At 36.6% G+C, this 14501-nt stretch overlaps 1 protein-coding gene across 1 annotated transcript in view; it reads left to right on the top strand.

Annotated features, from left to right (window-relative positions):
• The window catches only part of FBXL13 (F-box and leucine rich repeat protein 13), a 2081262-nt gene that overhangs the window by 1804577 nt on the left and 262184 nt on the right, over nt 1–14501 (top strand). Inside the window, exon 16 of the mRNA XM_044088512.1 lies at nt 10856–10975. Within this exon, the coding sequence (XP_043944447.1) occupies nt 10856–10975 (120 nt within the window). The remainder of the gene's footprint in view (nt 1–10855; nt 10976–14501) is intronic.

Here is a 14501-nt window from a genome sequence, read left to right as displayed (position 1 = left end):
TTTGTCTCCAAACTGTCCAACCTGGGCTGACCCTCTAATATACTTATTCCTAATCCTGTCTACCCTTGTCACACGCAGTGCAAATCTTAACATCTTTAACTCTGCCACGTCCAGCTCTGACTCCTGCCTTTTTGTCAATACCACTGTCTCCAACCCATATAACATAGCTGGTCTCACTACCCTTTTGTAGACCTTCCCTTTCACTCTTACTGGTACTTGTCTGTCACAAATCACACGTGACACTCTTGTCCACCTTACCTGTACTCTCTTTTTCACCTCTCTTCCACACTCGCCATTACTCTGAACTGTTGATCCCAAGTATTTAAACTCATCCACCTTCACCAACTCTACTCCCAGCATCCTCACCATTCCTTTATCCACCCTTTCATTCACATACACATATTCCGTCTTAGTCCGGCTGACCATCATTCCTCTCCTCTCTAGAGCATATCTCCACCTCTCCAGGGTCAATAACTCTCCAAATATTGTTCCTTCTTACTGCAAATCATAATTTATTTTGTTTATGCTGTTGTTTATTTTGTATTATATTGATGTTTACTGTATTTGTAAATTACAAAAAATATTCTCTTACTGCTTTTAATATATTTTTACTTTTTCAACTTGTATGTTATTTATATTGTTCCTTTATTCACTATAATTGATTAATGTTTAATTATTGAAGTTTTTCTCCTCTGCTCTTTCCTGAAAAGGGATCCTGTATGGCCAGGTTGGAGTATTTCAGTTAACAAATGAAAATAAATAAATAAATAGACTGTCCGTCTGTCAACCTACCAATAGATATAAGATATTGTCGATATTTATTATTTCTTGGTTTTTTTTTCTCTGTTTGGCTTTGTTAGCCTGCCACAAGAACATTCACTGGTCCAGATTTGTTTCTATTTTACTTGGCATAAAAAAGAATAGAGAAAAACAAATGAAGTGCTATTTTATAATTCTCTGCTGACTTCTAATGGAAGCAGCTTGAGATTGCAACCATTGCATCTAGGAACGCCCAATCAAGAAGAGATCCATCCACCAGCAGCTGTATTCCAAATCATATAAATGATTTCTTACAACACTGATCCTGTTATTCTTACATCTAGCTGGACTTTCTATGTGCGCTCTGCCCTTTAGCACATCAGCTATCCATGTCACCCACAAAATGCACCTTATATACTCACATGAGGTTGCATATGACAGATGACTTTGTATTAACATAAATCCAAGAGGAAGGTAGTGGAAAGGAACAGCTCAGGCTAACACATCTCTTTCCTTCTTGGGCAGTTAGATCAGGACCAAGAAAAAACTACCACAGAGAAAGAATACTGAAAAGAAGTGTGTTTCAAAACTACAAAGTGGTAAGTTAGCCTGTTGTTACAGAAGTAGTATTCCCAACAGCAGTAATAGTAATAGTAATCCAGAGCTGAATAAAAACCTGGGTCCCAGATGTTCAGCCATGAAGAAGAGGAAGAGAACTCCTTAGCCCAGCTCACAGCTTAGGTTTCTACTTAAAACAGGTCCCTATTAAATGATCAAAGATGCATTCTTTCGAATGCGTCTTGATCGAACTTGAAAACACGAAAAGGCAAAATAGTGAAATGGCATATAAGCAGATTATTTCCCTGGAAAGAAATCGCTTGGCTGCTTCCATTACTTTGTCATTTTCGTGACTGTAGTGCAATCTCAGAGTTGGTATATTTAAGTAGGGGGGTGGGAGGCGAAGCCCCCCACTTTAAGGTAATGTTTTAAATTTTTGTTTTTTGGTTTTTTTTTGCGGAACAGCAATTTTTTTTCCCTTGAAAAAAAATCGCTGTTCTAAGCATTTGAGATTGTAAGCTTTCGCTTACATTGGTTCAATAAATCATCATTCGCTTCTTTAAACATTCGATGATTTGACATAGACCCCTCAAAGCTTGGTCACCATTATTCCAGATGGGAAACCTGCATCTGCTACAGCAGGTTAACCTATCACTTTGTAATCCTCAGACACATTTTCTGTATTCTTTATCTTATGGTTACTTTTTTTTTCTTGCTTCTTTTCTAGTTCTTGTATTTTTATAAATATTCTTCATATACTTAGGTACTAAAGACTGCACATTCATAGTTTAATTGGCCCTACTTGCTTTGTTCACACATACAGCAACTCATCTTGAGTTATCTTTTGATCATGTATTTGAATTCATAACTAAACCTAACTGGACCTTTTTATTTGCATAGATTATTTGAATGACGTTTTACTTAAGTAGTAATCATAGTCAAAGCTAGGATAACTTCAATAAATAGAATGCATACCCTGTATTCCAACCCTTGGAATAAGGAGGGATGATCCTGTTTAGGGCACCTTTCTGCTCATTTTTTCTTATAAGTGAAACTGTTGAATTAACCTTAGAATGGGGGGGGGGTCTAGATCACTTTATCAAACTGCTATTCAGCAAGTAACAATTCATCAAATGTCTGTTTGAATGGCATTTCAGCAAATGGTGAAAACTTTCCCAGGGTAAGGAAGCACTTCGCCAAGGGCACACTGGAACAGAAACCATACAAAATCAAACCCACCCAGGTGGTGGGCTTTGCCCCTAACTATATATACTAACACCGAGCTTGCACTATGGAGGGGAAAAGGGCAAATGTGGTGTTGTCCAAATGCTTCCTTACCCCAGGAAAGATTTCATTGTTCAATGAAATGGCGTTTGATAAACGGATCTGCAATTCGATAAAGTGATATAGACTGAAATAGGAGAACTGGACTTTTTTCCCCCGGTATATTTGCCTTCATGCTGTAGAAGTATGTTTTTTTTTCACTTTATTTATTGCACAATATGCATTTTAGATTTCCCTGCTGCTATCTTTTCAAACTACAGAAACTACAATAGAGAAGATGTGAGCTTGTTCCAGCTTGTACAAATATATGTGGCTATTTATGTGCGAGTCAGAAGAGTATGATAGCCAGGATCTGATTTTGTTAAAGTTTATTATTTCTGTGATTGCTGGGTATTTACGTAAATTAATTAGGGGACAGGATTTGCTTCATTGACTCACTTAGTCTCACATTATTCATGCTTTCTTAATTATTTATTTATTTATCAGCATTTTTTTACCGGGAAAGTCCGATTAGATAATTTTATCCATCTTCAGCAGAGGTCTGAGGAGAAGAACTCCATAAAAAATAAAAATAAAACATGGGAAATACATAGACATAGGTGAAAACTGACATCATATCACAATATATTATAAATATGTAGATTAATATGAATATTAATACACATACATGTAAATAATACGCATATACCATCGTTAAAACAAGATAAACGCAATATCATGTAGCACTGAAATGTTTTGACATGCTACAAGTGCACGAGTTTATTACTCACTCATAAAGCAAATATCAGAATTGAACATTTAAACAGTGGATAAGGAGGGGAGAATGATAAATAAGTATTTGTTAGAGGTACTAAGTGGAGTACCTATGGGAAACAGGAGAAATAAAGGGTAAACACAAGATTAAGAGTAAAGGAAATAAGAGAAAGAAAAATAAAGAAAAGAAAAGGAGAGATAGAGTATATCTAATGGGTATTAGAGGATTAGGAGCTGAAATTATTAGCTAGGAGAGCAGCCTGTGTAAACCCAGGAGTTTGAGAAAAATTATTATAGTTGCAGTTTAAATGTTTTGCCCTGACTGGTGCAGGGATTGTATTCAAGCCTTTTGCTACACAGTCTTATTTATTTTTATTTATTTACATTTGTTGACCAGGAATGTCCGACTGGATGTAGGTCCATTTTCAGCAGAGGCAAGGGGAGAAAAGCTCCACAGTTAAAATAAACAAACAGTAGTTATATTGGATTATATAGCGATTAACAATTTGATTAACATAGCAATTAATTACAAACATATTTACAGATGAAGAACATAGTACATCAGTAGACAACTAGAATCTTTATCTGTGAAGTACATAACAGACATTAACAAATGTTACAATAAGAAGTTCCTGCTGTATAATAAGTACTAGGCTTATGAGCATCTGAGCTTGCTATAATCAAGGTAGTTAGTGGGGTGAAAAGAAAGGTAGTGGTTGGATGGGGTGGATGATATTAGACTGGGAGTTGCAAGGGCATAGCCAGCATGTTTTTAGGTGCGCTTTTAGTAAAGTTTTGAAGTGGGTGCATGATGGTACGGAGGTAATTGTGGGTGGGAGGGTGTTCCATAATTTGACTACGGTGCAAGAGAATAGTGCTTCACCAGCAGAGTTATTGGCTTTAGTCTTCCAATGTACAACCTGTTCTTCTTTTCTACTAAAAGTCTTGCTTTGTACAGAATATAAACAGGTTGCTGACTGTTTCATGAGAATTATTGTTGAAGCCCTGCAGATGCTTAATTTTCTTATGGAAGTCAGTTTGTAAATAATTACTCATTACATGTTGTTTTTGGTGACTTAGCAGAAGCTGGAATCAGTTATCCCTGACCATAAAAGGGTCACTGTTACCAGTCTGCTGGGATGATATCACAATTTACTAAGTTCATCACCACAGAATAATTGTCTTTATCTTAATTCTTTGTTATGAAACATATTGTGTTGTCACATAATCTACTATCCCTCCCTTTGAGCTTAACTGTTCTTGAAGTCAGACAGTGCTTTATTTCTATTCTTTATCTTTCAGCTTGAAGGCTGCATAATTCATTCTGAGGGTGGATAACTATTACAGATTCATAATCTTCATGCTGGCATTTTTCCTTAGAATTTCATTTTTCATAATGTTCACTTTATATGTTCTCCAAAGTTAGAAATGATTGAAGCCAGAAGATTAGGCTGCTGTATGATATCACGACACACTTCATGTCAAAGAAAAACAACAATTATCATAAAGGCATTTATTTCACTTTTCATAGATTTGTCTTTTGAATCTAAAAAAAAAATCTTCATTAGAAGAGTTTAAGCCTGGGCTGAACCTCAGTGGTCTAAGGTGAACCATACAATAAGTCAGACTCCTTGGGTTGTACAGTTCAACCCAATTGCCAAGCAGTGCAGGAATCCGTAATGACATGTGGGGCATTCATTAGACAGGGTTCATATGAGGTGGCTTGTATATTTTGCTGCTCTTGCTTGAACAGTAAGGAGTTTTTACCCTCTTGAGAACCAAAGAACATTTGGATGGCACAGTAGTGCAGCGGTAGCGGTGTCGCCTTACAGCAAGAGGTTCTCCGGTTCAATTCTCGACTGGGGTGCCTTCTGTGTGGAGTCTGTATGTCCTGTGTGGGTTTCCTCTGGGTGCTCTGGTTTCCTCCCACGTTACAAAGACATGCATCTTGAGCATTTCTCCCCGGGCCTCCGCTGAAAATTGGCTTTGTTCCAAGTCGGACTTTCCTGGTTAACAAATGATAAATAAAATAAAAAAATGTATTTAGAGTGACTGTTTTGGTAAATAGTTCCACCATTTGGCTAAAGTGTACTCATATCAGATACCAACAGAAAATACTTCATTTCTGCCATAGTGCACTGCAGTCACACCAAATGAATTTGGAGTGCAGTGCTGTAAATTTTAATATTCACAATGACTTCCTGTAATGCCTTTCACTTTAAGCTAACACTTGAAGAAATGTACTTCAGAATGTGCTGAACGTAGTGTAGGTACCCGTTACTTCAATTAGGTGTCAGACGTTTAGTTTAGTGTTGAAACTTTACCTCAAGCATTTGATGTATTGAAAAAAAACATATTTTAGACACCTGAAGTATTTTATGTTTATTGTATTGCTGTCCATTGATGTTCTCTTACAGCTAGTCTGGATCATGCCTTTTCAAATGCTCCAAATTCTTCTATGTCTGAACAAGATTGCCCTCACCCTTTTGCTAATACTAATTATAATAGCAACCCTATTTTTCTTTTTATTCTTGAACTTAAACCCTACCTAATTCTAGCTCTAGCTTATATATATTTTTTTTACATTTTTTTGCAAAATAAACACCACACATGCATCATTGCATCGCTATTTATTTCATCATCTCCATTTTCTTCTTAGCAAATTTAAAAGGTATATCTTTGTTGGAATGTGAATAACATAAAATATCTGTAGATGATATGTCTTTCTCTCTGGATATAATGTTGCTTCTGTGAAAGAAAGTATTTTTTTAATCACGGCTGAGATGCACAGATTCCAAATTCATAAGCAAGTACCACAAGTGTCACTGTCACTTATAAATTTCACGGATGTTTAAACATGGCTTTTAGCGATAATTGAGCTTAAAAAGTAATTATTTTATTTGCTGTTTTATATCTTTATATTATTTTTAGTACAAAGAGTTGTATATAATAAAGTTTTTACTCCACTGAGCATTTAAACATTTTTTGAATCTTCATTGCTCACCTCAGTTTTTATTTTTTATTTCATATCATTGTCACTGCGGTGGTGGTGCTGCGGTAGAGTTGTCACCTCATAGCAAGACGTTGTCCCATTCGATTCTCAGCTAGAGTGACTTCTGTGTGGAGGCATACATGAATGGGGCGTGCCTTCATTAAAGGTTGTGTGTTAGGGATGGTAACCCGGTATGTAAAAATCCACTGCCAATCATTAGCAGACTGGAGTTCCGCTGTGGCAACCCCTAACTGGGAAAAGCCGAAAGACACAAAATTTCATATCATTGTCTGGCATCATGTTAAATTTCTGCATATTTCAAACCAAAGCTCTTTGGTTTAAAAAGTGCACTATACTGACTTTCTGATTTACTAGTAAATTAGCCAATGCATCATGAATAAAAAACATACTTGTGAAAGATAGTAAATGAAACATATAATTATATCAATATACCAGATCATAAAGTTTTTAATAATAATAATATTAAGTATATATGTGTGATGGTCGGGAGCCACAAGTGTGAACTATGGACTTCAGTTCTATTCTAGCTATGTCAGAAACTTCAAAGGCAGCACATAGCAATGTGCTGAACTGGTGGTTAACAGTGGCATATTTACTGAGCTGGGTGATATGTAGCTAATTTGTTGGCTGACAAATTCAGTTCCAACTTTGCCCACAACTCACATCCAGCCACCCCCAAGAAATACTCTCAAATATAACTCCTACAGCTATAAATAGAAATCATATCTTGGCTGAGCTCGCTAAAGCAAATAACAAGCCTCAATGAGCCCTGATAATATCACAGAATGCTTCCTGAATCATCTAAAATATGACTTATCAGAGACAATGGAGTCAGTATTTAACTACAGTCTTAACGCAGGCTTTGTGCCATGAGAATAGAGGACTATAACAGTTATCTCCCTTCATAAAGGCAGACCATCAACAGATCCCGGAAGCTACACACCATTTAGTCTAACTTGTCATATTTGCAAAGCCATGGAAATAATTATCATGGAAATGATCAATGAAGACATTGGAGACCTCTAGATATTGGATCCATGCCAGTTTGGCATCGCCAAAGGAATGACATACCTACTGAATTTGGTGGACTTCTTTAAAAAAGTCACCAAGGCGATGGATGAGGGTACATGGTGCATACTGCCTACTTTGATCTGACTAAGGCATTTGATACAATACCACACTCGGGCTTTGTTAACAAACTTATGAAATTAGGCATAAACACCTATATAATTTGCTGGATAACCAGGTAGCTCAATGATAGGACGCAGGAGGTTACGATCAGTCAGACCACCTCCACAAAGAAGCTGGTCACCAGTGGAGTCCCTCAGAGCTCCATGCTGAGCCCACTCCTCTTTGGCATCCACTTTTCAGAGGTCATAACCAATGTCAAATGCCTCTGGCTGACCAAATTACACAGATAATTGCAAATTGGGATTAGTCATAGAATCCATCCAAGTAAACATCCTAAAGAAGGGTCTAACACAGACAAATGACTGGTGCCAAAGCCAGTGCTTAAAACTTGGGTCTATATTATGTGATCGAAGAATCTCTTCTTCAAACACATAATAATCGACACATATACAGCGAACACTGTAAACCGCAAATGGCCACGTCCTCAAATTTTTTCCTTGGGAAAAAATTCAGTTGCCTGTTATCGGGAATTGCGCTTTTCATCAATGTAGAGTGATCTCGGAGTTGGTATATTTAGTTAGGGGGTATGGGAGGGGAAGCTCCCCCCATTTAATTAGTATTTTAAAGTTTGTTTTTTATTTTACGGCCACATTAATTTTTTCCCCAAGGAAAAAAATTCGAGGACATGACCATTCGTGATTTACAGTGTTTGCCGTATATGTGTCGATTATTATGTGTTTGAAGAAGACAGTCTTCGATCATATAATATAGCCCCTTAAATCCCAATGCCAAGAAATGCATTATATTACTTTTTGGGAAGTCAGCCACCCTGGGAAACTTCATCATCGATATAACATCCCTAGGAGTTGACTCACTAGTCAGGGATCTGGGAACTCATATAGATAGTAACCTAGCCTTCAACCAGCATGTGTCCAGGTAGTAAGCTAATCGTTCTGTGTTGCTAAACTCATAAGTAAGGGCATGGCATCCAGGTCCAGGGAAGTCATCATACTACTGAACTTGGCCCTCATCAGACCCTTCAGAGAATAAAATTCCCCGATATTACGTATTATCGCAACCAGATTCTAAACAACTCACTGTGACTTCACTTTTGGCTCATTTTCTAAACAGAAAACAAATCCTGTTTCTGTAAACAAGTCGAGGAAGCCATGAAATAAAACTTTGTTGGATAACAATAAAACTTTCACAGAAAAAAAAAACAATGGAATCTGTAAAATTTATCTCATTGTGTAGCTTTTCTCCATGGCTCTTTGATAACAAAGGGTTATTGCCTAGTTGGACATTCATGGTAAAGAAATGTCAAATAAATAAATAATCAATTAAATAAATTCAATTTTCTTTTTTCCCTTGTTCAGTTTAATGCTATTGTTCTACTAATGTGAAAGATGCCAGCATATTTTTGCTACACTACAGTTCTGTACCTCTTAAGAAGAGAGTCAAGGTAGCTGCCATGGATAAAAGGGAGTTTTAGGACAGTGTTGCATATTACTCACCACTCAAAGAAGTGAACCAGCACTTAGAAAAGAGAAGAAAAGATAAAAACATGATTGGGTTGGGGGAAATGACTGTAACTTGTTCGACAAAACAACCAAAATGTGTATTTTACCTTATCCTGATTAAGTACAGTTCCAAATGCCGCTTACGCATCCTTGATGAACACTAAAAATATTACAACACTGGGGAATCCATCTGTGTCTCTAACCCACTTGGCACATTTTCTAAACAGAAAAGAAATCCCACTTCTGTAAAGAACTCCAGCCAGCCATCAAATAAAACCTCATTGGATAACACTAAAACTTTGACAGGAAAAAAAGCAGAACCGGATCTTCATTTCAGAGGGCTGCTACACATTAGTCACGGATCAGGAGTACCTGATGTCACTCTCTAACATTGTAATGTCATGTCACAGAGTTCTTTGAAATCTGGTTGTGATAATATGGTTTTATTTTGTATGTACCTGACCAGACACATGCAGCAACTGGAATGTCTGGAAATGTTCTTTATAAAAAGAATACAAGGCATAAACACGATGTCCTATGCCAATTGTTTTAAATCCCTATGTCTATACTTGGCCTGCTACAGACTTCTGAGATGCGATCTATGCCTGGCTTACAAAGCATCCTTGGACCCTCCTCTGATGAACCTTTTGCAGATCTGAAAAATAAACACATCAGAACTACTAGATCCAAAGACCTAAATTTTGCTTGCAAAATGAACAGGACATGTTGGAGAGACAGATATGTATCTCAGAGAACTCCCATTTCATCCATATGAAATAAAGTCCTTCCCTAATCCTATTTAAGTATAACTTGGAGCATTGGCTGGGAAATTGGAACCTCACCCTTGGTCTAGCACTTGTGTCTGTGATGGACAGAGGCAACCTGTAAATAATTTCATAACCAGAAATCACATCAAGGCTTATATACCTATGAGCTTATAAATGATACTGTAGAGAGACTTGCAATTGAAGTGATAGACACAACTGCATGGAAAGCTTAACAAGGTATTTAGTAATAATAAAGAATGTTCTAAAGAGTACTAACTTAGAAGCCATGCAAAGACACACAAACTAATACTTCTATGTAAATGTGATAGGCAGGACACTGCAAACACTGCATATTGGAAGAGTGATGGTGGTACCAACCTATACAAAGAAAGGTATTTGCATCAGACAACCCAAAAGTCAGTAGGCTTGTGAGAAGACTAGGAGTATGCAGATACACACTCGGGTATAATTTTCACTGGAAATCAATAGGTATTTGCCATTGATAGTCTATCTGCAAAAGGAATGGTAGGATAAAGACCAAAAGAAGGCATCAAAATAGTGCAGTATCTTGTGATGCAAAAAGTAGGAAGCATGCAGGAAGTATTCAAGTATCTTTCATCATTCAGAAAAAAAAAATGGAAAAGAAATGACCAAGACAAATGAAGCATGTTTTAAAGAGAGAGAGAGAGAGAGAGAGAGAGAAGAAGAAGGTTTGTGGTTTGTGAAAGGACATATGTTTTCACAAAGCAGGTAGCAGGTATATGTGTGCTTCTCCCCAAACATGCACACATGAGCAAGAATGGCAGCTTATTTAAAAAAGATTAAGAGTGATAATATTGTATGATATGGTATATGTTTAAAAACTGTGTGGAAGTTATTGATTAAACACTGGAAATTTATTTAGCAGAGAAACTCGCAGAGAGGTAGACTAAAGAATTCCAGAACTCATATTTATTAGCTGTACATTTTAAGTATTAGGAAATGCTTTTGTTATGATGATTTGTATTTAACTGCTAATTTATTATATGTCTAAACAATGTTAACTTATTTTTTAACTGGTGATGTTACAGAGTCAGTGACCCTGGTATTCGTCATTTTCTGGAAGGGCCTTCAGGTTCAAAAGTCAGAGAACTGAACATTACAAACTGTTTCCGTGTCAGTGATATTACCCTTCTGAGAATAGCACAAAGGTAAGCAAAAGCACGTCTTTTTTTCTTTTTGTTGATTAAGTACAAACAGTGGTAACTTAAATGACCACTGATCCTGTTATCTTGCATATGGTTTCTTCTGATACTCAAGTATGTGTTATGCATGTATTTTAGTGTCCATTTCTCATTTCCACCTTCTTGATAGTGCACCCTGCTCACTTGTATTCCAATCAGTTCTTGTTGATAAGAAATCATTTGCTTCTTTGATATTGCTAGTTGAACTGGTAGTTTAGTTTACACCTTTGCTACTCTTTTAGCAGAATATGCATTTTCACATCCTGTCGACTTTCTCCTTTTCTCTGCTACTACTGTTTTCTTTCTGTCTTGCTCTGTCTCCAGTTGATGGGAAATTATATAGCTCTTTTCCTCTGTCTGTCATATTCAGGAATGTAGTTATCTTTATCATGTTGTCTTACTGTCATTTGGTCTTTAAAGAGTGCATCTTGAGTGAATTAATATAATCCTGACTGGATAAACCTTTGTGGCTAAGTCTGCATTATGTAACTCATCTTTTTGCCATACCTTTGTTCTGTTCTTATTAATTTTCCATGGGCAGTCCTTCAGTCTTTTCATGGTATAGTTAGCTAATTGTGTAGTACCTGGTGGGAAATAACATTTAAAATGGCCATCACAGAAGTAGACACAATGAATACCAGGATCAGTGCCTTATGCAGAGCTGTTTTTGGTAACACAACCCAGCTGCCTCAGCTCCTGTTCCATTACTGCTGAGTGTACATCAGTGACACCGCTTTTCCACTAACAGCAGAATTGTTATCTGTATGCAGGGCTTACCTTTATGCTTCACATCACAGGTCATTTCACAGCCAAGGGCTGGAGTCCATCAAGCCTTGCAATTTAACCTAATAACAATTGCCATAGTATTTGTCAAGACTAATTTTGAATTCTGATAAACTTTGACTGTGTTTTTTTAAGTACTATCAACAGATGCTAGGATTGCACAATCTATTTAGGGAATTAATTAATTACCCTTTTGTTCCTTTTGAGTGATCTTATCTGTTTTAGTTCCTTTGATCTGGACTTCCCATTTAGGACAAAGAGTCAGACAGAAACTATTTTCTGAAGCCCTGTATTGGTTGATGAGGTCACATCTCATCCTTGTATAACTTAAAGAAAAAAAAGCTTAACTTTTCTAATCTTTATTGATAATTTAGCCCATAAATGCCCGAGGTTTTCTTGCTAAATGAAGTCTTGTACATAAAGTCTAAAATATCTTATCTAATGCTTGTAACATGTTTTTGTATAAACTGTGAAGATTCTTGAACTGTTTAAAATTTGTAGTATTTAACTGTATAACAACTAGTAGCTGTATGTTAGTAGTCTAGTAATCTCGTGGAGCTTATCTCCCCGGGACTCAACTGAAAATGGACATAAATCCAGTTAGACGATCCCAGTCAACAAATGTGAAATAAAATAAAATAAATAAATAAATGTCTTTTGAATATGTTCAGTTTTCAGTGTATACAGTCCAGTAGCTGATGTATGGAGAGAGCTACAGTATTCAAGCCTTATTCTTATAAAACCATAATATAAACCATAACATGTTTGTGTTAAATTTTTAATCTTACAAAAGGCATTCTGAACATAAGCTCAGTCATCCATACTTAACAGAATTTTATCAAACTTGATATGCTCAGCATGTATAATATGTAATAATGATTTATGTATCAAGATGTATGACAAATAAGCATTGAAAAGGCAAGGTCAGAAAATAGACCCCTGAGAATCAATTTGGCATCTGTTGACGTTCATCATTAGATCAGTGTTACAGTAGCCTAAGCTATATGGGTTATGGTCAGCATTCAAAGCTCTAGGGCACCTTCCACATGCCCTAAACACTGAATAACTCTGGGAGAGCCATATGGAGTCAGGGGTTAGGACGCCAAACCATCAGAACACTCTTGCTGTTGAAGTGAGCTCTCCCTGTGAGTACAGATGATTGACATTTGGCTAGCATTTCACCAAGGCTAGGCAGTTATGTAACCTTCCTGACAATGCCTTCTACTTTATTTTTCTGAGGAAAGGTTAAAAAATGATACATTTAGGCTAGGGGTTGTGTTTTCAGTGGTTTCACTAAAAAAAATATACTTATTTTGCAAAAATACTGTTTTGAATTTTTTTTTTGTGAAAATGTATTTATTTATTTATTTTTTTTGTTGAAGACTAAAGATAGGGGCTTGGACTTGACATATTGGGAGTTGTCACTTAAAAATATACCTCAAAATTGTAATAATCCTGTCAGGTGTTTCATCGACTATTTAAGGCTTTCTTACTCAATTATCAAGCACTTTTCTTGGCTAAAACATGGAGTAAACTGCTGGCTCTTTGTTTTTCTCCTCCCTGTCCACAAAAAGAAGAAAGTTTATGGGAGTATTTGGGAGTCAAGCCAGCAGCCAAACTGCCTCAGCTGCCATTGGATGAGTGCTGTGACCAAATCAGGTACATCACACCACTTATCATTTTCTCTTAATTCTGCTGGTGTTGTTCCTTGAGAAGCTACTAAAGACTGGGAGATAAGCATATTCTCTGTGGCTGTTGGGGTGTCCTCTATGGGAAGGGAGGACCCACTCTTTTTGGTTTTGTAAGAGGGCACAAATGATGCTTTACCACAAAAGTAATTTAAAGAGTCTGATTTGTGGGAAAAAGATCCATCTTTGGTTCTTTTTTCTAGGGGGTATCTTAGGAAAAGAAAATGGAAAGTATGCATGTGTCTTCTGCTTCACAAGGATGGACTGGGAAGATTAAGTGGTTTGCTAATGATTTATTGAAAGCCTTTAACTCTTTGAATTCTGATTCCTCACTGTATTTTAAAATGAAAAGATTTCTTGTTCTTTTAAATACTGATTCCCAATTTGAAAGACAGAAATTAGATTATAACTGTATTTCTGTAGTACATATACACAGGAAGGGGAATCAGGTTTTAAAGAAAACTTTTTCTGAGGCTATATGCTTAATGTTGAAATGTGGCAATCATAATGCTGAGTTCTGTCACACTGAAAAAAAAGACTGAAAATGCAGGAGAAGAACAAATCTTGAACATCACTCTTCTTGATTCCAATTGTTTTTTGCTGGGGGCCAAGCCCGCTGCAGCTTTGAATGTGGCAGGCAAGCTCCCCACACTCACTGAACTAAAATACACCAATTCTGGGATCACCATACATCAGAGAAAAGAGAATATTCTGACAAATAGCTATCTGAGACTTGGTATATGCAAGTCATTTTTTGACAATTTCAAATGTTTATTGAAACTATAGCCAGAATGAAAGCTCCGTTTCCGTGAGAACCGAATGAAAATCAAATATCCAGTAAAAATATTATGACTTATTACAGCTGGATTTTCCTTGGACTCAAGCTGTTCCTCCTGTCTTAACAGCATTAGAGGATGTTTTCTTGACAGCCTTCAGTATGCCTGACAGTCTACCTCTGAAAAGTCTGATACATTATATAAGGTTCCCCAAACCCATAAATTTCTATTTTCAAGTCTCAGATC

The sequence above is a fragment of the Protopterus annectens genome, chromosome 11.part0 (genome assembly GCF_019279795.1).
Source record: "Protopterus annectens isolate FY-2018-M chromosome 11.part0, PAN1.0, whole genome shotgun sequence".
In the NCBI taxonomy this organism is placed as follows: Eukaryota; Metazoa; Chordata; order Ceratodontiformes; family Protopteridae; genus Protopterus; species Protopterus annectens.
The sequence above is the reverse complement of the archived record's forward strand: the minus strand, read 5'-3'. Positions and strand labels throughout refer to the sequence as shown.